Source organism: Spodoptera frugiperda, chromosome 13, assembly GCF_023101765.2.
Source record: "Spodoptera frugiperda isolate SF20-4 chromosome 13, AGI-APGP_CSIRO_Sfru_2.0, whole genome shotgun sequence".
Taxonomy (NCBI): Eukaryota; Metazoa; Arthropoda; class Insecta; order Lepidoptera; family Noctuidae; genus Spodoptera; species Spodoptera frugiperda.
The window spans coordinates 3,007,947-3,029,915 of NC_064224.1; the positions used below are offsets into that span (position 1 = coordinate 3,007,947).

General features: G+C 34.5%; 2 protein-coding genes across 3 annotated transcripts; both read left to right on the top strand.

Moving 5' to 3' along the window:
- Positions 1 to 1,071: 1,071 nt before the first annotated feature.
- LOC118270538 (uncharacterized) lies at positions 1,072 to 8,228 on the top strand. 2 transcript variants are annotated; one of them, XM_035586150.2, is made up of 2 exons: positions 1,072 to 1,608; positions 7,183 to 8,228. In XM_035586150.2, exons 1-2 carry the CDS (start codon positions 1,122 to 1,124, stop codon positions 7,434 to 7,436), a joined length of 741 nt encoding a protein of 246 aa, XP_035442043.1. In that variant the 5' UTR covers positions 1,072 to 1,121; the 3' UTR covers positions 7,437 to 8,228. The 2 variants fall into 2 exon arrangements, with proteins under 2 accessions (XP_035442043.1, XP_035442042.1); XM_035586149.2 differs by lacking the exon at positions 1,072 to 1,608 and adding an exon at positions 3,783 to 4,380.
- Positions 8,229 to 11,908: 3,680 nt separating this feature from the next.
- LOC118270655 (uncharacterized) lies at positions 11,909 to 14,126 on the top strand. The gene is made up of 2 exons (XM_035586393.2): positions 11,909 to 12,568; positions 12,937 to 14,126. Exons 1-2 carry the CDS (start codon positions 11,998 to 12,000, stop codon positions 13,218 to 13,220), a joined length of 855 nt encoding a protein of 284 aa, XP_035442286.1. The 5' UTR covers positions 11,909 to 11,997; the 3' UTR covers positions 13,221 to 14,126.
- The last annotated feature ends 7,843 nt before the right edge of the window (positions 14,127 to 21,969 follow it).

Here is a 21,969-nt window from a genome sequence, read left to right on the forward strand (position 1 = left end):
TAGGTGTTACTTTAAATGTCGTCTAGAGATAAAAGAGTTTCAGATTTTTTCAGATTTTCAATTTCAGATTTCAGGTATTGTAGATTTACAATAGGTACCTATATTAGATTTTAACAAAATTGGCACGAGGTATAGATGAAGACTTTTCTACAAAATATATATTTATTCTGGAGCCTGAAATACTTAATATTTTGCAGGAAGCATGAAATCCTAATATAAACAATACACGTCCATATTATCTTTAATAAAACCAGGGATTAAATTAGTATGTGATTTTCCGCAATTATTTTCAGCTGAGCTTTATGTATTGTCACGCCTGACACGGAACGATCTACATAAGTTGCGGTGTAGAGGAACTTATGTGTTGTATGAATACGTTAGATATTACAGCAATTGAATAGCCTTATATCGATTGAATCCATTCATAGTTAAAAAAATGTACAGGAAACTTCACTCAGATCAAAGTATGTTACAAAACTTAAACATAAACCATTTTATAATAAATGGTACATGTCATACCTTAAATCAGTGAAACTACCCTGACTAAGCAAAATTCAGTGATTAGTCTTAATTCTTGACTTATAAAAGCATTAAACATGGTTAGAAATTACGAATTATAATCTACTCTGAATCATCTGAAAATAAAACAAAATCAACGCTACTCACACTCTGCTATTCGCTAGTGTTATTTTTTGCATTCACTCGTACATTAAACCAAACTATACAATGCACTTGCAAAAAACAGCCAAGCAAAAAACGACCATCATACTTAGCGCATATGGAACTAATCCGCATCAAAGATGCTTAGCAATCGTACTAACTTTTGCTGATTGCCCTACCAAAAACTCGCAAAAACCAATTTATTTTTGCAGCTAGATAAGCCAAAACGGATAGTCATGCAGTTGAAATTGAGGCTTGTGGTTTTGATCTTAAGGTTGATATGGAATCAAATGATGATTTTTGAACTTTTAAAAAAGTTAACCAGACACAGAATGGAACTACACGCGAACTGGGAGCAATCATTTGGCTGACCACAAACATCAAATATAAAAGGGTGACAATATGCAAGATGAGCATAGTTTCAGTGTGGACTGACCAAAGTGGACGTGTTACCATTAAAAATGTACAAGTATATCATTTTGATCACCGTGGCCAGTGCAGTGGCTCTCCCCAACCCTGGTGACGATGGTGCAGTGGACAAAGTTCGTGGAATTAAAAAGGACTGTGCTAATGGACTCTTGAGTCCTGGGTGTTTAAAAATGGGAGCTATCACGTTGTTGGAGAAACTGAACAACAAGGATGAAGTGTCTTTGATTCCTGGTGTTAGTCTTGTGAAGGATACTTCTAAAACTAACTACGAGGCGGTTGCTGCGGACCTGGCAAGGTCTCTATCTACTGACTCCGATGACCGGCTGGACAAGTCCCTCCTGTTCCACATTGGCAGTTTCCTGGACAGTCACTCAGTGAAACTGCGTCTGCTTGATGACAATGCTGTGGAAGAAGCGAAGACTGCCATGGCTGAAGGCAGAGGAAAGGGAGGCATGGGTCTTGGTGGTGGCAAGAAGGGCGGTATGGGAGGTCTGCTCGCTATGGGAATGATGATGAAGGGTAAGTTGTTTTACTTACTAAAAATTATGTAGGTACAGTTGGTAACTAAAAAATCCTAAAAACATGAATGAAATATACATACGAAAGCCTGAATAAAATTATTGTGCAATTATATTATTCGGCTTAAATAATGTAGATTTTTATCTTGCTCTGAGTAACGAAAAGCTAATAAAATTTTACTACGAGTGGACGGAGTGTAACGTGCAAAAAAATCTCTTTCAGTACTAGTGACTATAAATCGATCAAAAATCAATCTCGAAAATTGGATTTTGCTTAGATTACAACCAGTAAGACAATATAAGACATAACACTGTTCCCACCATCATTAACATGATAATAATAATAAATAAATCGAGCCGTTATTAAAAAGCAATCTAAAAACCTCGCTATTGTGTTCGTCAATATCCCAAATAAAAAAAATTGAACTACTTTTTATACAAGTTTATTAGATTGGTACTGCTTTTCCTCGATTTCGTTCTGAAGATTGAAGATGATATCTTGATTCTTTCTAAAAAAAATGTTAAGAATATGATATCAGATACTCCTTAGATGAATAATCTAAAGTTACATGTAAAAACTTCTGTTAACAGCAAAAAATATTTACATGTAAGCAGTATCTATAGAAGCTATAGTAACAGAAAAAAATCTACTCTAGATTCAATAACTTAACTCATATACATACATATCACACTTTCTATCCTCCCTTCAGTCTTCAAAACTTCTTTTTCTTGAATTACCGAACCCTTTCAAACACCATAACAGGTAAATAATCCTGACAAACCACTACAATCTTTGATATTAAGTTTAATATAAAACACAAGTTTGAGGGCACACGAGCGTGAGCAACCATTTTGTTCAAAGATGCTATCTGACCAAATCATTTTACTCGCTCTGATAGCTCTGCCCTAACCCATAAGGTCCTTATCATCAAGATGTTTTATAAGAAAGTGAAGAATTTCTCCTATGATTGTGTCAGTACAGATGGTGTCTTGTAATGACTTTTTCTCTATAATATACGATGTTGGATTGAAAATGAACGTTATGAGAGTGATATGAGAATGTTTGAATGTTTATGGCGTTAAAGAAAGATAAAAATACAAATCTCCGCACATGAATAATGGAAATACAAATTTATGCTTTGATACCTAAAACGGTAGGCAGAGATACACATTGTGGCACGTAATTCCATTATTCCATTGTATAATATACGCTCACTTTTTACCATTTGTGTTAAAAGTCTCATGTAAGTGGAGGTGACCGTATTGCCATATTATACTGGGCTCAGTTCCAGACTTCGTGCTACTACTGAGAAATTTTCGAAAAACCTAGCAATACTTTGCACGACCCGGGGATCGAACCTGAAACCCCTTGCCCAGCAGTCGACCACTCGAGCAACGACGTGTAACAACTATAATATCGATTAGAGATCATGAAGAGCTTTTAGGAATACCGTAAGACAGACAGAGCCTCCATTCATGGAACAAGCACATTTAGTTTAGTTGGCCAAATTAACAACATTGCTAATTTTCACGCGATGATTTTGTAGTCTAAAATAAAAGTGAAAAAGTCTAGACTAACAACTTTCAGTTTAGTTTTAGATATTCTTCACATGCAATTATGGAAAAGAAACTATGTATTAGTTAAGGCAAATGAAATTCAGACTCTAATTTTCAAACGATATAAGATTCAAATTACTACTGATAATGATCCTAATTAGAGTAAGAAAGGCAACGAAATTATTTGAGTAAGTACTGGGCCAGAGATGAAATTTCAAAAAACTGAAACCCTCATATAAAAGATTATGCGATTTTGTACCTTATAAAATTCGTATTGCGTATTTACTATGATACATTTTAAAGATTGTTATATAGCCAAGTATCGAGATTTAGAATCACTGATATATCTGTTGGGTTCTAAAATAAAAAATAAAAATTGTAATAAAGTATTTAGAATATTAAAAACCCATACAATTACTATACATTTACATTGGTCGCCTACTCCAATGACTGCATGCGATAATAAACGAAAACCTTACGCCTACCGAAACTACAATCTAAAACCGACCATATGCCTTGGAGAACAGCGTCTATTTCACATTGTGGAAACGGAACTTTTTGCAGTCAGCCTTCTATGAAAATATAATGGATATAAGAGTACTCCGTACTAATCATACATCTATGTGAGACATATAAAAGGTGGACGAAACAATTGCTTATCAAAGTGTATCAGCATTCGTTCCGATACAGACGTCCACCATGTACCTCATATCGATATTGTTTTTTATAACAGCAGTGTACGCACTGCCAAACCCAGAAATTGGGGAATCTCCAAAGAATTTAGTGGAACCGAATGTTGAAAGTGCGGCGAGGGCGCTGAAAAAGGATTGCACGAGTGGGATTTTCAGTCCAACGTGTTTGAAGATTGAAGCCATATCGATGCTTGAGAAGCTCAGTGCGAAAGAAGAGCTTCGTCTTCTTCCTGGAGTGAGCGTTGTGAAAGAAGATAGCAAAGAAAACGGGAGCAAGGTTGAAGAGTTTGCTGCTGAACTAGCCAGGTCGTTCCCTTCGAAGCCAGATGAGAGACTGGACAAATACCTGCTGTATAGGCTTGGAAACTATTTGGACACACATACTGTGAAGTTGAGGTTGTTAGATGAGAATGCCGCTGAAGAGGCCAGAGCTTTGGTTGGAGAGGCGAGGGGTAAAGGTGGACTCGGGGGCGGCAAGAAAGGAGGAATGGGAGGTTTGCTAGCCGCTGGATTGTTGATGAAAGGTATGTTCGTAGTCAAGTGATTAACGAAGGAGTTGTTGAGGTAGAAAAAGAATATTGCGACATTATTAAGGAATATTTTGACAATGATATAAAAATTGATTTAAAATATGTCTTCAACGACCTACTTTTAGATGCGACAGTAACAGTTGGAGGAAATCAATATACATTAGCACTTTTTGCGATCTAAATGAAGGCAGATGACATTTGATACATCGACGAGTAAGTTTAAAGGAAATGGAGAATAGATTTATAAATAATTGCTTTTTGTTTCTGTTGGAATAATGGCATAACTGATAATGTAATTAAAAATTGATCCAATGGATCAGTGGCATAATTGTCAATATAATTAAGAGATATAAATTGAGACTTTTTACACATATTATAAACTGACAAAAAATAATGCAAACCAAAAATATATGTAGTATAAGTTCGATAATTAGTCATAGACAGCATATTTTTTGCTAAAGTATGTAGATCAGAGTCTGAGTCAAGCACCTTTAACTTTAGTAGATCGCTAGTGCAATTAATGAAAAAGCAGTAGTATTTAATTATATCTCCAATATTATTAATTGCTAACTAGTATTCTATGACTCAAGTAATCAGAGCATCGAATTTGTAAATGAAATAAAACATTTTATTTAAGAGTCAAACTTGGATTAAAAGTTACACAATAAACTCAAAAACTTTTGTAGTGATTTGATCCTGCACATTATTAAGATCAAATTTGAAACATTCCATTTCAATGACTACTTCATTCTTCAATGGAATCGATTTTTTCTTCCTACAACTTCATATACAATTACAAATGAATTACATGTAACATTTACGTAAGCTATTTCATCAAAGAAATAGAGCCGTCCATTTTTTTCTGAAAATCTAATTTGCTTATACTTTCAATGGTAGTAAAAAACTGTAATACGTTTATTGGATTGGTCTACAATGCTATTGACGCTACACTTATAAATGTGAACTGCCAAAAGAACTAGCTACAATAAATATTACTTAAAATCTTTTAGAGACCTAAAGAAAACATTAAAATGTATACCAATCAAACTCTTTTATGGATAATGTAATGGTATCGAAGTTTTCAACACTAATATAAAGGCCATAAAAATATCTACGGTAATGTTAAAGACACAAAAGAAAACAAACGAAGACTCATAGATTTCTCGCCATATAGTACGAGAAAGAAGAAAACTGTTATAATTATGGCGGTTGATGGAAATGGTTTTGATCAGACTGTGTTATCGCTGCAACATTATCATTAGTGCTAGCTTCATGTACTACAATGTGTTGTTTTAGGTGACCTTGGAAGAAAAATTAAAATGATGTGCCCTTATCGCTCTGAAGCCTAAAGAGCCTTATAATTTTAAATCTATAAATCACTTTTTGGCAATAATTTGTGGTTGAAACCAATGTTTACTCAAGTGTTGGTTCAATGGAATGCAATATAGCGATAAGTAAAATACACAGCCGTGTGCATAAAACAATGATGTATCAACTAAAAGCTTCATGTAAAGCTTTCTGAAGTATTTACAAACAAACACTTTATTTTTATTTATTTTAAAAATCGCATTTCTAAATTCGTAGAATCATATAGGAAGTTGATTTCGATAAATTATAGTAAAGCCAGTCTCATAACAAGTTTACGAGCATTAAATTAAGATAAAAAAATACACTGATGACTGCCTCATCTCGGTTTCGATTCCTGGGTTGGGCGAAGTATTAACGAGCTTTTTTCGGTTTTTCAAAAATTTCTTAATAGTTGCACGGATTCTGGAATTGTGTCCAGTAAATGGCAATAGGCTCGCCCCTTATTACATGGGACTTATAACACAAATGGTGAAAAATGACTGTACATTGTGTAGCAGCATTACTTGCCCCTACGTTGCATTGTATAAAAAATACTACAATGTCAATGTCACAGAAAACTGTATACCAGATTACCAAGTAATTGAATCTGCCACTTAATTTTTATCTACAATCAATCCGTATGTAATTACTTCGAAAGCATTGTCAAGACTTTGTACTTGTTCAATTTTTTTTAAATTGTTGTTCTGTTGACAAACAGAGCATGAACTGAGAAAATTGTTGGTTGTCATTTGAGACATACCTACAGCTTGTTTTTAACTTTTACTTTGTAATTTAAGTAAAAAGTTGTAGGCAATCTACCTAATGAGCGTGCGTAATGTATTATACGGCTTTTCAATTTGTTCCTCTTTATTATGCTAATGTTCTGCTACTTTTTTTGCAATCTTTGCAATTTTATCTTTGTAGGTTAACTTTTATGAAGTGTTGATGAATTAACACTAATTAGGTGTTGTAATAACAACACATTAATCATGATGTTATTCTTATTTTGTTTTGTATATTGAGTTTAAATTCACATCTATCGATTTAATGTCTAATGATTGATCACTCACATTAATGACAAAAAATATACAGCATTTTAATTCGTTCTTAGACTCATGTTTTTGAATACAGATGGGGCAAACAAATTCGATATATATTTTTTTTGTTATATTGATTCTAACAATCATGCAATCAACTTATAATTATTCTACACTCTCCTTCAAACTTTAAAACTCCGAAACTGCGGACTACCTAACGGGTTTACCGAGGCTCCGGCTTGAAAAGCAGGAGTAAGAACGGAGTCGTTTTTAGTCAGTAAGAGTCTGACACACCCTCCCTTCGCTATGGCGGAAGAAGGCATTGGATGATTTTCCCCTCTTAAAAAAAAAAATCACTTCATAGCTTTTAATAATTTTCATTAAAAATCTAACCACCAATCTTCTTCCACAGGAACCCTCATGTCCATGGGACTGGGAGCCCTGGCCCTGCTAGCTGGTAAAGCCCTGATGACGGCCATGATGTCTCTCCTGCTGTCAGCCATCATCGGCATCAAGTCCCTCTCTGGAGGCAAAGGATCCACCACTTATGAGATAGTCTCTAAGCCCATCTACACTCACTCTCATTCTCACTCCACTGCTCATGAGGATGTTGGTGGGTATGGACACTCAGGATACGGTAGGAGCATGAACGCCAGGAGACGTTAAGAGATCCAAATATGAGTTTATTTATTTGATCATTTATTTGAGTTGTGTTGGTTCGTTGTTTGTGATTTTTTGTTTATTTATTTTTTTATTACTTGATATTTATTTTATTTTATTTTATTTTATTTTACAAGTCTGATATCTCTTTTTTATTTCTTATTGTTTTGTTTTGATCTTTTTTTATCTATGATTTTCATGAACAATGAAACTCAAATGAATGATTTTAAATTAATTTAATTAACACGAAAACGAAGTCTGTAATTTACGAAAACGTAACGAAAAAACTCGCTATTTATTGAAATTATTTATTATTAGGTTAAGTCCACGATTTCCTTAACTGAATAATTTATTATTTTATGTGAATATGTATTTTTTAATCATGACATTGTGTATTTATGATAAAATGTATTTCTTATTGTTATTTTGTAACTTATGTTTTGTTATGTAAATATTTTTATTTATTTTATGTTTACTACATTAATTATGGTATCATGTCTATACGTCTAACCGCTTATTTATGTATGTAATTATGAAATATTTAGTCATTTCTGTTACTTTATATATTGTATAACATTTTATATACATACTTTATATTATTTGTCAGATTTAATTATATTTTATGTTCCATATTGTGTCATTATATTTATTAATGTCATTGTCATTATATTTAAAAATACTATATCTTATATCCTATTATTGTTTAATATGTAAATATTGTGTATATATTGTTATATGTATGTATGTTTGACTGTTCATCCTTCAGCACTAAAAGAAAATAAAAGAATTGTAATAAAATGTAATGTTTCATTCATAAACTCCTGTAACAACTTCAGTAATTATTTTATTCTACTTGTTTCATCTTCTACATGAAAACTTCTATTATAAAATAACTTTATATACTTTTATCTGTGACAATAATATTACTTGCATTTCACCCTTATAACATCATGGTATGCAATGACTTCAATTTACTTATACGCAGTACATGTCTGTCACAAATTACAGGAGAAAATCCTAGCGTGGAGCAAAGCTTTTTAAAAGCCAAAAAATAACTCAAACTAGACGATACATAACCCAAAAAATATACAAATTATACGTTACAGCTCACTTTCATAACTTTTATTTTTATTATTCACTAGAACAAAAAGTTAAAACAAAATATTAAAAAAAAAACATAACGCCATCAACATTTTCTCCCACAAAATCTCATCCACGGTCTACATTCGTCCCTTACTCACAAAAAGACACCACAAACCCACCGTACTATTCCCTTCATTATCTTAAAAGAAAAAGAAAAAAAGACAAGTAACTTTCATTCACTGATGGACTGCACCGCAGTTTTATCTTTTTTTAAAAGAAAAAAAAAAGGTAAAGTGTAGAGAAAGTCAATGTTATTTGTATCAGATATTACCAATGTAATGAGAACTGTGGGGGTCTGATGTTACAGCATACGAATAGAAGAGAAAAAGTAAGCAGTAAATTATATTAGGTAACTATGTATCAGAGAAATTGTCTATTATATAAAAATAAGTCGGGTCCTGGTACTGGTAGTTCCTGACGCTATAACTCCAGAACGCACGAAACAATTTCCACGGTTTTGCATTCGTTGGTTTATAACAAAGAAAATTCAGGAAAAATTCAAGAGATAACAGGGAGAATCATCGGTGGTGAAACTGAGTCCTCTGGTTTTGCTCGTGAACATATATTTTTTAAAAGAGTAACGAAAGGGGTTTCTTGCTCGTTCTTCTCCATTCGAAGCTACACTTTGGAACGAGCACCTGGCTTCACTGACGGGCAGACTGACAGACTATTATTTATTTCTTTATTTATTGACGTTTCAAAATTACCTAAGTATTTATGGTGAATGGGAATAAATGATGTGACTTTGACTTTGACTGGCAAGCGCAGCGACGAATGTTCAAGGTGGACAGACGACGACCCACGTCGTCTTAGTACGAGTTTGCTTTACGTTCGACGGAATCATAACGAGAACGCGTTCGGCGTTCTGATTTGTTGGTATATTCTAGCCGGTACTGATCAAGGAGCCATGGGGTGCAGGTTGCTTCCAAACGGTTTTTTTGAAAGTCATTGGAGAAGATTTATGTTTAGCAGTGGGCGTTTCGTAACTAATAAGATGATGAAGAGCAAAGTTCTAGATTACATTTACATTGTCTTTTATTTTAAACGTGTGTGTGTTAACGTATTTTGGAATGGACACCACCAGATAATAATTTATTTTATTGTAAGTTCTCCATTAGAATATCTCTTTATTTAAATCGAGAAAAACCAACATATTATAAAAAAAAAACGATTGCATGAAACACACTCAATACCGACTAGAAAAAGCTACTAAGAGCCTAAAGTATAATGTAACTGGATCAACGTCATTAGTTCTGTGGTTGTAAGCATGACAGCCAACCGTAACACTTGTCAAATTAGTAAGAGGGCCGACCCGGAGCTACGGACTGCGACCTAGGATTACCGGGACTCAGGCTCGAAAAGCAAAAGAGTAAGTAACGGGGTGGTTTTAAGTCAATTAGAGACTGACACCCCTTTTGCTCGCCCAAGGTGGGAAAAGTCATTGGATGATTTTGCCCCTCAAAAAGGTACAGTAATTACAAAGCTCAGTAACATAATAACATAAGCAAAAACAGGACTAGATAGTTCACTTTTAGACTATGTGCTTTCCTTACACAATATATTTATAATTGCTACAATCCACGTTGGGTAAGCAGGTTGGAGATTGCAGTTCAAAAAGCTCAGGCAGGTTTAACAGAGACTGACTACATAAGCAAGAGAAATCTGAAATCTCCTTTCAACATTAACAAAATAAAATAAAAAGAACCATGCACTTATTCATGTCAATACAATTATAGTTAGTGAAGATGCCTTAATAATTCGACAAGAGTCAATAGTAACTTAATGATACGTGCCAACTTTAATGGCATAAGAAAATCGATTAAAAAAGTTGATTACGGATCAAATGGTAACACAATAGCAAGAGGTAAAAATAAACTAGCTGTGGCTATTGTTATTGTAAATGTATTCGTAATGATGGCGATAGTTGATGAGATCGGTGATGGAAATACTCTAGGATATTAAAATGGTAAAAGTTTTGATGGGATCTACGGTCTGGTGGTTGTAGACGTGGTTATGGAGAATGGTGAATTAGAAATGGACGAGTAAAAGTTTTGGAAGGAAGCCAGCAACATAATAGATGTGGTATTAGGTAACTCAAACTTGATGCTAGGTATAAAATCATACTCTAATTGACATTTGACGTAGATATAGATTTACCTAAGCTACTACTATTAGAGGTAGATGGCGTCCAGAGCACTTATATCGAAAAGATTGGCGATACATTAAAGAAGGGCGATAGTAAAAACCCTTAAGCAACGAACGACCATACATAAAAGAGACTATGATGATAAAGCGGAAGAAGTATGTAAGATTTGTAGCAATTGGCGTTCTATTGCCTCTGCTTTTTCCCGTGGAAGACAGGCGTGAGGTTATGTATGTATGTTGTATTAAATTTAATAATACATAAGGTGCTGTAAGAGAGTAATCTATGTAGAGACATGAAATATACAAATTGCAACAAACTTTGATAAAAACAATGACAAACATAGATCAATAGGAAGGGCTGTTACGGCCAATTTACCAAGAGGTTATTAGACATGGATATGCTTCTCTCATAAGCACAGTTATGCAGTTTAGTATTATTTTAGATATAATACAAAATATTTTTGGTACTAGATGCACTTCGTCTCGTTGGCTTGATATACAATGTCACGGTTTAGTCATGCATATCCGAATGATTTTTATGGATGCTTCAATTTTGGTTTTTGCTTTCATTCTTATAAGTTAAAGTGTTTTGATGGTCTAGTAGTTTCAAATGTGACTATTGCAGTTGAGATTTTGGTTCCATGCCCAGGTTTATGAGTTGTTACTGGTTGATATCACTGTTTAGGTGCAAGGTTCGAACTGTAGTTGGTATTTGATAATAATATACGTGACATAACTGATATAGTATAGGTGAATAGTGTATAAGTGCTGCCTTAATTTATGTGTGTGCATCTTTTTGGTTCGTGATACGTAATTGGAAAGAATTCGCATTTTCAAATTATTATGGTATATCGCTAAGTAGAGCTAGGATAAAAATCTCAAATTGTAATCTTGAAATCTTTATCTAATTCGTAATCAGATCAGATCAGATCTTCTTTCTCGAGGAGCAATTCTGTAATCAATTATAAAATTTCTATAATAGTAATCAGCGATGCAATTATCTTAACAGCACCCGATTATCGATTGGAGACCGAAAATGGTCGGAATACTTTCGACTTTTCCATTACAACAATCTTTTATTTACAGAACGAAAGTGGCCGAGCACAATAACGTTCAAAAAGCAACGACTTTGCTCTTTTTAACGCTTTTCTTGTTCTTTTTGTCATCATGAACGGTATATAATAAATTGCGATCGGATTAGATCTATCAGTCCACAGCCGTCCTCCATGGAAATGTGTCAATAATTTATAGGAACAGTGCAGTGAAAACGTGAATAAAAATGCATCTTAAAAGTGTATCCATTGCTGTTGTAGTGACTGTTACATTAGTGGTTGGTTCTCATGGAGCTATCGATGGATCTGATCCAAACGCAATTATCGATGCTGTTAAAAATGTGCCAAATAACACGGAACGAGTTGGAAGGACTTTGCACAAGGAGTGCAACAGTTTGCTGAACTCAAAATGTTTGAAGATCCACGCTCTGTCCTTCTTGGAGGACTTAAGCTCTCGCGATGAGCTGAACCTTCTGCCTGGATTGAGCATTGTGAAGGAGAATCAGACAGCGAACACTCCTAGTCCTGAGGAGATGGCTGCGGAGTTGTCTCGCCAGTTCCCTGGAAAATCGGAGGAGAAGCTGAACCGATTCCTCTTGTACCGTCTCCAAGATTACTTGGATGGTCATTCTCTGAGGTACCGTCTGTTGGACCCTCAGACCACGAAGGAGGCTTTGGATATGGCGAAGGGGGATAAGGAGTCTGTGGGAAGGAAGTCTGGCGGTGGTGGTGGTGGACTTGGAGGTGGCAAGGGAGGCGGCGGTGGCGCTCTCTTGGCTGCAGCTTTGATGATGAAAGGTAATTGATTTTGAATAAAAGATATTGACAACAACAGAAATAAATGCACAGAGAGCCTATAGGGGGATTCAATTATACAATTTTAAAGTAAAAGATATTGTAATTGTATTAACATGTTACTTAACTGACATCATAATTCTTTATATTGGCTTCTGAATTCATTTCAATATATACCAGTCCTACATTTATTTCATGACTGCTTTGAATGTATCACACAGTTAAATAATAATTCAATATCTACGACTAAAACTTTGTGAATTCAAACTTGTTTTACGACTACTGATGTAATAGAAGCTCTTTATTCATAAACTTTTATTAATGGGTTTAAATTTTAAATTCATCTATTACACTACCTTCTCCAATTCCAGGTACCCTGGCAGCAGCAGCACTTGGAGCACTGGCCCTTCTTGCCGGCAAAGCTCTGATGACGGCACTGATGTCTCTGCTTCTATCAGCCCTGGTGGGACTCAAGGGTCATGGCGAACACAAGTCCACCACATACGAGATCATCACCAAGCCTGAAGTCTCCCACCACCACTCCCACAGCCACGAGGAACACCACGAACATGAACATGGTCATCATGGTGGTTACAGAAGAGCCTATGACATGAACTACAACAGTTACATGCCTTATGACACCACTACTAGTTAAAGTATTGAGTTTTGAGAAGATTAGTTTGAGACGTTTCTGGTTATGTTTCATAGGATTTTGAGTCTTATTTGAATTTGGATTTTGTTTGAGAATGGTTGTGTTCGTGATGGTGGTTTAAGGTCATAATGGGTTGTAAATTAATGTTCTTATGGAAGGCCTTTTCTATGGAGGACTGTCTGTGGTAGAAATTCTTCTGAAATATTTTGACCATCAAACATGAATGCAACGATAGGTGTAGTGACTATTTATTTTTTAACTTAATTTATTCGAATGGTTTTATAATCATAAAATGTAGTGTTAAGGTTATTTATTTATTTAATCTCTTTAGTTTAAGTCTTCCATCGTTGTTTTCAAATTATTAACTTATTGCAGCTTCATCGTTAGGCGTGTTAAAGATTCTCATTACCTCTTATTTATTTAACTATTATTACTATTATTTATTTATAATAATATGTGTACTATTACTATCGTTATTTCCTCCCACCGTTCATTATTTTCTTACTTCTATTTTATTTATTTATTTATCTATCGTCTTTTATTTCATTTATTTCGTTTATTTTATTGGTATCTATTGCTCAAATTATTATTTTATTTATGTATTCTTTACTTATTCTATATTTATTTATATATTATTTATATCTTTATTTATTGGCTTTGTTATTACATTAATCGAATGTATTATACAAAATTTAGCAAGCAGTATATCTAACTGTGATATTTATTATGTTTTTCTATTAAAATTCTTCTATTCTACGCTTTTGTTAAATGCCAAATATTATTTATTTATGTAAACATTTTATAACTTGATATTTTATAAATATGTCGTCATATTTAAAACCTCATTGCTCATTTAATTTATTAATGCCTAAAAGTTTAATAAAAACCTGTTCTTTCTAAGATTCGTAATTTTATTTTCTTCTTCTCTGGTGTTACGGGTGTCCATGGGCTTTGCTAATCGCTTACCATCAGTTGACCCATCTGATCGTTTGCCCCCTATTCCATAACAAGAATAAAAAGGAATACGAATAAGAAAAAAAAATTTTTTTTTTGACACCGTATTCAACCTGAAATCCTTTACTCGACAGTTTCCTTTGTGACCATTTGACCAACAATGCAGTATCGTTTCCCTACAAATAAACATACCCTGATATATAATATATTTATGTTAAAAAATAATACTCTGTGTGCTATAGTTTCACTATTACTAGAGCCACCGTAATAACAACGTAATGATTATGATGACAAAAGTGTTTTCTAATGATCTAATGTCAGAGCTGATGTTTCATATGTTTCACGCACAATTTAATATTTTTACTTAAACGTAATGTTGTTTCTCTATATCTTTGTACTTTTTTACGTTTATAGTAATGTAGCCTATTCTGTAGAAAGTACTTTTACAATAAAGTCCCTAATTTGATTAAAATAAATTGTATGTATACAGTTCCTATGAGAAATTGATTGCACAATTGGTGCTGTGGCTAAACAACCGGCTGCCGCGCAACGTGTAGCGGGTTCGATTTCTGGACGGAGCAACTCTGTGTGATCCAAACATTGTTGTTTCGGGTTTGGTTGTAATGTGTATGTTTATAACCGTAGAGTAGGGAACCTTTTAAAAAATCTCAATCACAGCTTAACTGATTCAGGAATTGAACCGTTATCGATCAAATAATTATTGTTATCAGTAAAGTGAACATAAGGTCCTTGCATATCCTGATACCTTCCAATTTCATTCCTACAAATCCGTGAAATATTATTAAAATACTAAGAAAACCTGTGAATGATTCTAGTATCGTTTCAACTGGCAACGATAAGAAACCTTAACTTACAACCATTCAAACATTTGCCAAACAATAATGAACCTTAACACTGAACTAATAAGGTACACCAGACTAAACAGTAGCCGCAAAAATCTAGACAGACTATAAGCTTTTCTAAACCCAAAACCACAACGTTATTTAAACAAATAGTAAACAACAAAATGATAAGTTTTCCCAACAACATCATGGCACTTGACCCTATATCCTATAAAGAAAGAAAATAAATAATCTGAGCCTATAACCGAGTTTCCCATTTGCCAACCAACAATGGAACTAAAAACAGTTGTTTTAGAACTCATTTTAATTGTCCTAATTAATGCTAAAGTTATTAAAGTTGATGAAGATAGTGCTAACGCTGTAGATGAAGCGAACGATCCGAATGATAACTTCAATGGTGTGTACATTGACTGTTTTCTTCACATGTCCTTCCCATGTGTTCAAAGGAAAACGTTAATGTATTTGCAGCAGTTGAATAATTTGAGTGAAGTATCTGTTATCGGAGATTATGTTAAGTTTGGTAAGTGATATAGCAATATTGATTAGATTTTAGTACAAGATAGCTTATCATCAGCAATCATGCATGTTAATATTTCTAAAATATGAGAGTGGACGAGAACAGGCACATCATCAGATGATGATGATGATGATTTCTAAAATAGACGAATATGAATTTACTAAAAACTTAAACCTTCTTGCATGCAGCGCCTGATATTGAGCTCATAGCAATATGACATTTGAATACAGATTGTAAAACTATGCGTAAGTAACAACTGGAGCTGCGGACTACCTAGCGGGTTTACCGGGGCTCCGGCTTCAAAAGCAGGAGTAGAAACGGGGTGGTTTTTAGTTAGTAAGAGTCTGACACTCCATCTCACCTCGCCCAAAGCTGGAGAAGAACCTAGTAAAGTTAATAAAATGATTGTTACAGTAAAACTAAACACAAGTAAAGTTGAAGCAGATAAAGAGAAAGATGATCATTATACAGAAAATAGCTCGGAAGAACTAACACACATGATAGACGGAGCTATCGACCATTTCTTCGATAACCACATCATCAGAGTCAGTGCTTTGGGAAAGGAAACCTCTCTGCCGATGCCAAATAACGGTAAGTTTTTATTTTATAAAAGATAATAAGGGCATTCTATTGAAGATGATTCCATTTGTAAAAGTATTACTGATGCCCGACCCGGATCTGTAGACTAACGAGCTTACCGGGAATTCCGATCAGAAAGCAGGAGTAGAAACCGGGTGGTTGTTAGTCAGTAAGAGTTTGACACCCCTTCTCGCCTTGCCCCAGGTGGGACGAGGCATTGGTTGATTTTCCCCCATTAAAAAATGTGTTTTATATTGGTATCTACTATTTCACCAAGTAAAAAATATAAAGTAGTTGTACAGATTCAAGATACTGGACAAACACTTATAGCAAAACTACAATCTTGCGTTCTGTTGCTTGTTTAAATAGTACAGATTTACCACAGAATTAGGTACAATCAAATTACTTACAAAAACTACGGAATTGACTAATATGAGTTTGAAGGTATAAAACAAATTATTTTCTTTTTTAAACGTTACCCCACACCATGTTTTCTCCTGAATCATGGGTTCGTTTACAAACATCAACTCGAAACAACTATTTGTAGATCACACAAAGAGTTGCTCCATATGAAAATCGAACCGCAACACGTTGCGCGGTAGCCGATTGCACAGCCACCGCACCAACCGTGCATTCAAATTTCATTTATTAATTACTCAATATATCCGTTCAAAATGGCATTTAATTTACACTTACTCTAATTACCTATGTTACAGTAGAAGAATTTGTCGGTAGAAAGAAACGAAAAGGCGGTGGCGGTGGAGGTGGTGGGGGTGGCCACGACCATGATGGAGGAGATGGGTTCGGGAAGAAGAAGATGATGATGATGGCCATGATGTGCATGAAGATGAAGTTGATGATGGTAAGACTGTTGTTTGATGAGAATGACACTTGTTAATTTTATTTTTAAAAAGAGGAATAAAACTAATGTGGCTTTCTACACTGATTAATCTATACATATAATAAAATCGTAGAAAAGTGCTGTCTGTACATTGAAAATAAAAATAAAAAAAATAGCAGGGGTTATTGTTATGTCGATGTCGAACCCAAAAATGTAATTAACTTTTTTTGTCTGTTTGTCTGTTTGTCTGTTTGTCTGTTTGTCTGTTCGTCTGTGCGCGCTAATCTCAGAAACGGCTGATCCGAGTTGGATGCGGTTTTCACGAATATATTGTGGGATGCTTAAATTTACATTTAGTGTTTGTTTCATGTCAATCGGTTCATAAATAAAAAAGTTATGTCAAATTAAAGAATCACGTCGAACATTCTATGCTTATACCATTAATCTCCGCAACTATTTGACGGATTTGGTTGAAATTTGGTACAGATATAGTTTAGAACCTTAAAAAGGACATAGATATATTTTTATTTCAAAAATCAAAAATAAAAATAAGAAATAAATTATTTATAAATAATTCTATGTCGATCGTTACACGACTTCGGTTCATGTTATTGTTTTAATTTATCGAAAAAAAGTAAATAAATAGTAAAAAGGTATGAAAAAAATAATATCAATATAATAAAACATTTAGTACAAAGAAAATGCTCTAACGGAGTATAGATAATTCTATGTCGATCGTTACACGACTTCGGTTCATGTTATTGTTTTAATTCATCGAAAAAAGTAAATAAATAGTAAAAAGGTATGAAAAAAATAATATCAATATAATTAAACTTTTAGTACAAAGAAAATGCCCGAACGGAGTATAAATAAATAAACAAGTTGTCTTTATCCTCGATAGATGGCGTTGGGATCGAAATAGATCGCGCTATGGTTTCGTTACATTCATTTGGTTGGGTATCGGCCGAGCGCTTCGGTACTATCGTAGAAAAAGTGTATTATCAGTCGTATGATTATTTGTCTGTAGTGGTCCTGCTGTTTCGTATATTCTAAATTGGTTTCGTTGTATTTGTCAATTAATAAGTTTATTTGTTGGGTTTTCCTGGTTTTTTGGTTAAACTATTTAACGTAGGTTTAGTTTGATATCGATTATTAGTAGTTACTGTAGTTAGTTTTTTTAATAAAATTGTAAGTCTAATTTATAAATTAATTAGATTAGATTTAAGTCGTTTCTTTTAAATTATTTAGTTTAAGCTTGGTTATTATAGCATAGAGGATAGGTTGTAATATAGTTTCTTTTTTAATTGTTATAAATTCGTAAGTAGCTTTCTTTAGTTTTAAGTTAGTTTAAGTCCGTTTTTAAACTATTTTTTCAATGCCCTAAGTGAGTATACATCTATTAAATTCAAACGCAGAGCTCATTATGTTGATTTTTGAAGAGTTCCCTGGAATATCTTCCACATCTCATTTTTGAAGAGATCCCGCGAGATCGGGAACTATGTGGTTAAAACCAAAAATTTGCCGGAAGTCACTATTCCACGCGAACGAAGTCGCGGGCAAAAGCTAGTAACTAATATAAGGCCAAAATTAATAACTACTACTGATTTTTGAGATCGACTCTAAGAAAATTGTGTTTAAGAGTGCTTTTACAGCGAAGCTAAATTACGAAGATAACTAAACTGTGAAAGTATGCGACAGCTTATAATGATACTTAGCTATGTATTCTGTGAGAGAAAGATGCGCAGCTCGATTATATCGATAATAGGGTAGCCATCCATAGCAAGCAAAAAACATAAGTTTTTCTACCACTGCTAAAGTATATGTACCAATAAATATGATTGGTGGAAGCCAAACGCATCCATAACAACGTAGCATAAAGGTCTCAGCACACATATGGGATCGGAAAGGGATCGTAACCGTAACGCCTTTTGCCTCGCTGTCAACCAGGCGTCAACCTACCGTATGCACGTAACGAAAGCGTATCAGCAGCGCCTGTACGTCAACTCGGCTACGGCTAGGCGACACCGCGCTTACGCCTCGCCGCCCCCTGGCTGACCTGGGGGCCTAGACAAAATCCAAGCGTGGACGAAGAGATGTGAGCTCGGGTACGGAGAGACGTAAGCGCGGGGACGGAGAAACGTTGTTCCGAGGCGAGGCGATTACGTTATTATTCCGATTAGTGTGCGTTGCAGTAGGGAGTTTAATACAAACCATTCTGAACGGCTCGAGGCGATACGGTGACGATCCCTTTCCGATCCCATATGTGTGCTGAGACCTTAACACATCTCTTGTGGATAAATATCAGTTATTGATTTTGACTGTCAGTGAGTAACATATACGTACAACTGAATTAAACGCAATTGCACTATTTAAAAGTAGTACAAAAAGAATCGTATGGTTAAAGTAATAGCAACGGATTTTGAACTATTGCAAACTGTTGCAGATGGTACCAGCAATGATGGGGATGATGGGAATGATGTCGTTCAAAGGAATGATGTTCAGCATGATGTCGTTTATGTTATCTAAGGTAAAATATATATAATGTAATAAATCACGTTTGTTTGATATAATGAGCAAAGTAAGGACTCTTCAATCGTAAAATAAAAGACTTGTGTCTTGATCATATTTAATCATTTAACCGCCTTTAACATATTTCTATGTATCTGCTACCCGTGTCGTCTTGCTGCGACAGACAATATACCTATTACTCTTTCTTATTTAGTGTAGAAATATTTACATTTTTCGATTTATAGCCGCGCGCTAGTGGCACGGTAATTGATATTGAACTAAACGGTTCAAGATTTTATCATAATAATGTAATGTGTTTAGATGATGCTGCTGATGAAAATACTGGAGAAGAAAGGAGGAGCAGGCGGTGGTGGCGGCGGCGGTGGGGTAGGGGATGGAGTAAGTGATTTCAATTATATTATATCAAAATTTTTTTAAACCTTGCCCCTCACTAGTTTTCACTTGTATCGTTGGTGTGTTTATAAAAATACATGTTCACATAAAAATGACACCTAGACCCGAAACAAGTATTAATAGAGCACAGTTTTTCCGTGCGGAAATCGAACTCGCTGCACGTTGCGCGGAAGCCGGTTACCCAGCTACTACGCCAGCCGTACAGTCAAAATATTATAAACATGATTAGTGTATTATTTAAACATTAAACATAAGCAGTTTTAGAAATCAACAAACGCCTGGTAGATATATAATAGCAACTGTCATGTTTATGTAATAGTGTGAATGTGATGGAAACTGAAAAAGTACGTTTTGATAGTATTTTTATCATGTCACCTTTTATCACTCTCTAAAAGTGCATATCGATTTTGGTATAAGACAAATAAACACAACTTGCAAACTTCACAGGGATGGGCAACAGGTGGTGGCGGCGGCGGCGCCTGGATGCCAGCAGGTATTATCCCAGTATAACCCAAACTACACATAAACAACACACAAAACAAAGAATGAAAAATTCCCTTTTAACATCCAGGTGGACCAGATTACGGGGGTGGCGGCGGCGGAGGGGGAGGATATGACGCAAACGGCCAATGGCAAAGCAGATCCATACTAGACTTAGGAGGCAAAGAAGAAATAATTGAAAACAAACCAATCATAACTTACGTAGCACCGGTAGTGAGATACAACAATAACAAAATTGATAAAAAGGCAAATATGTATGCAAATGAGGACATTAGCAAGAAAGATGAAGATAGGACGGCAACGAAATCAAGACGAAAGAGAAGTATCATCGATGTCCTACAGAACTCATATTTATACTGGATGAATAAGCTTCTAGGCATCAACAATAACAGACGAACATCAACGAATTTTCCAAAATATAAGATAGTGAACGGTGTGAAGTATGTCTTCTATCCTTACCGACAGCAAAAGGTGAAAGTGCCGAAAGAAATTCAGAGTAATCGAATCAAAACTGTCGATGAAGGATTCAAGCCGATTATAACTGCAGAAGATTTTAATAAAGGGGAGATTGTAGAAGGAGCGGTGGAAAGCAGAATGAATAGAAAGAAGATGAATAAGATGAAAGAGACTGTGAATGATACTATAGATGAGAATCCATGGGAATGACTATATTATCTGATGAAGTTCTACGTTCTGGAGAATTTAGTGGAACCAGAGTTTAAATCGTATATATTTTTGTAATGGTTATGTGAATGGGTATGATGTAGATGGTTTATTTGATGAAGATGTTTTAAATGATGTAGTAATGTAAGACTATTTATTTGTATTCTTAATAAATGATTTTAGTCAACAATTTCTTGGTTTATTTTGTGTCTTTGAATTATTCAGAATAGAATAGTATGAATAATAATTTGAGCTGACTAACAGCCGTACTCAGAGTCATTTAATGGTTACTTAGCCCAGTCTTTAGCTTTTGTTTTTGGAACAAAATCGTTACTAATGCATAGTTTAAGTAATCATTCAAGTGTCTCTGAGTACGGGAGTAATTATTAGAAATGAACGTTATTTACTTGAATACACCTATTTCTATACAGTTAGATATAATTTGGAACGAACTACTAAATTATCTAAACCAAAACTATTTAGGGGCATATTAGGACACCCAGTCAAGTTAAGTTAAAATGATAAATTAACTGAAGGTTGAAACAAAACAGACTCTGTGCCCACCGAAGACCATAAAACATGAGATAATATTATTACATTTTGATATAACAGCGCCATCTGTTATTTAACACGCATACTAAAACATTTGGTTACATACCTACACTGTACACAGCCGCTGTGTGCGTGATTGGCACACACAACGATTTTGATGTTTATAAATACCGGTAGATGGCGTAGTTAAAAGTGTACTGTAATTGTAAATGTTGTTATAGTACTATAATGTTATGATTTGAGAGATTTGGTTATTTCTTTATTAATTTGAAATTATATTTTATTAGTAAACATTAAAAACATTGTCATGAATTATTGTAACTTAACATAAGAACCTAAATTTCGACTAATATTGTAACA

Excerpts from the sequence above, each read along its gene's own strand:
- LOC118270655 (XM_035586393.2), top strand. The coding sequence starts at position 11,998 with ATGCATCTTAAAAGTGTATCCATTGCTGTTGTAGTGACTGTTACATTA. Across the intron at positions 12,569-12,936 it reads TGCAGCTTTGATGATGAAAG|GTACCCTGGCAGCAGCAGCA; the intron begins GTAATTGATTTT and ends CTCCAATTCCAG.
- LOC118270538 (XM_035586149.2), top strand. The coding sequence starts at position 3,864 with ATGTACCTCATATCGATATTGTTTTTTATAACAGCAGTGTACGCACTG. Across the intron at positions 4,381-7,182 it reads CGCTGGATTGTTGATGAAAG|GAACCCTCATGTCCATGGGA; the intron begins GTATGTTCGTAG and ends CTTCTTCCACAG.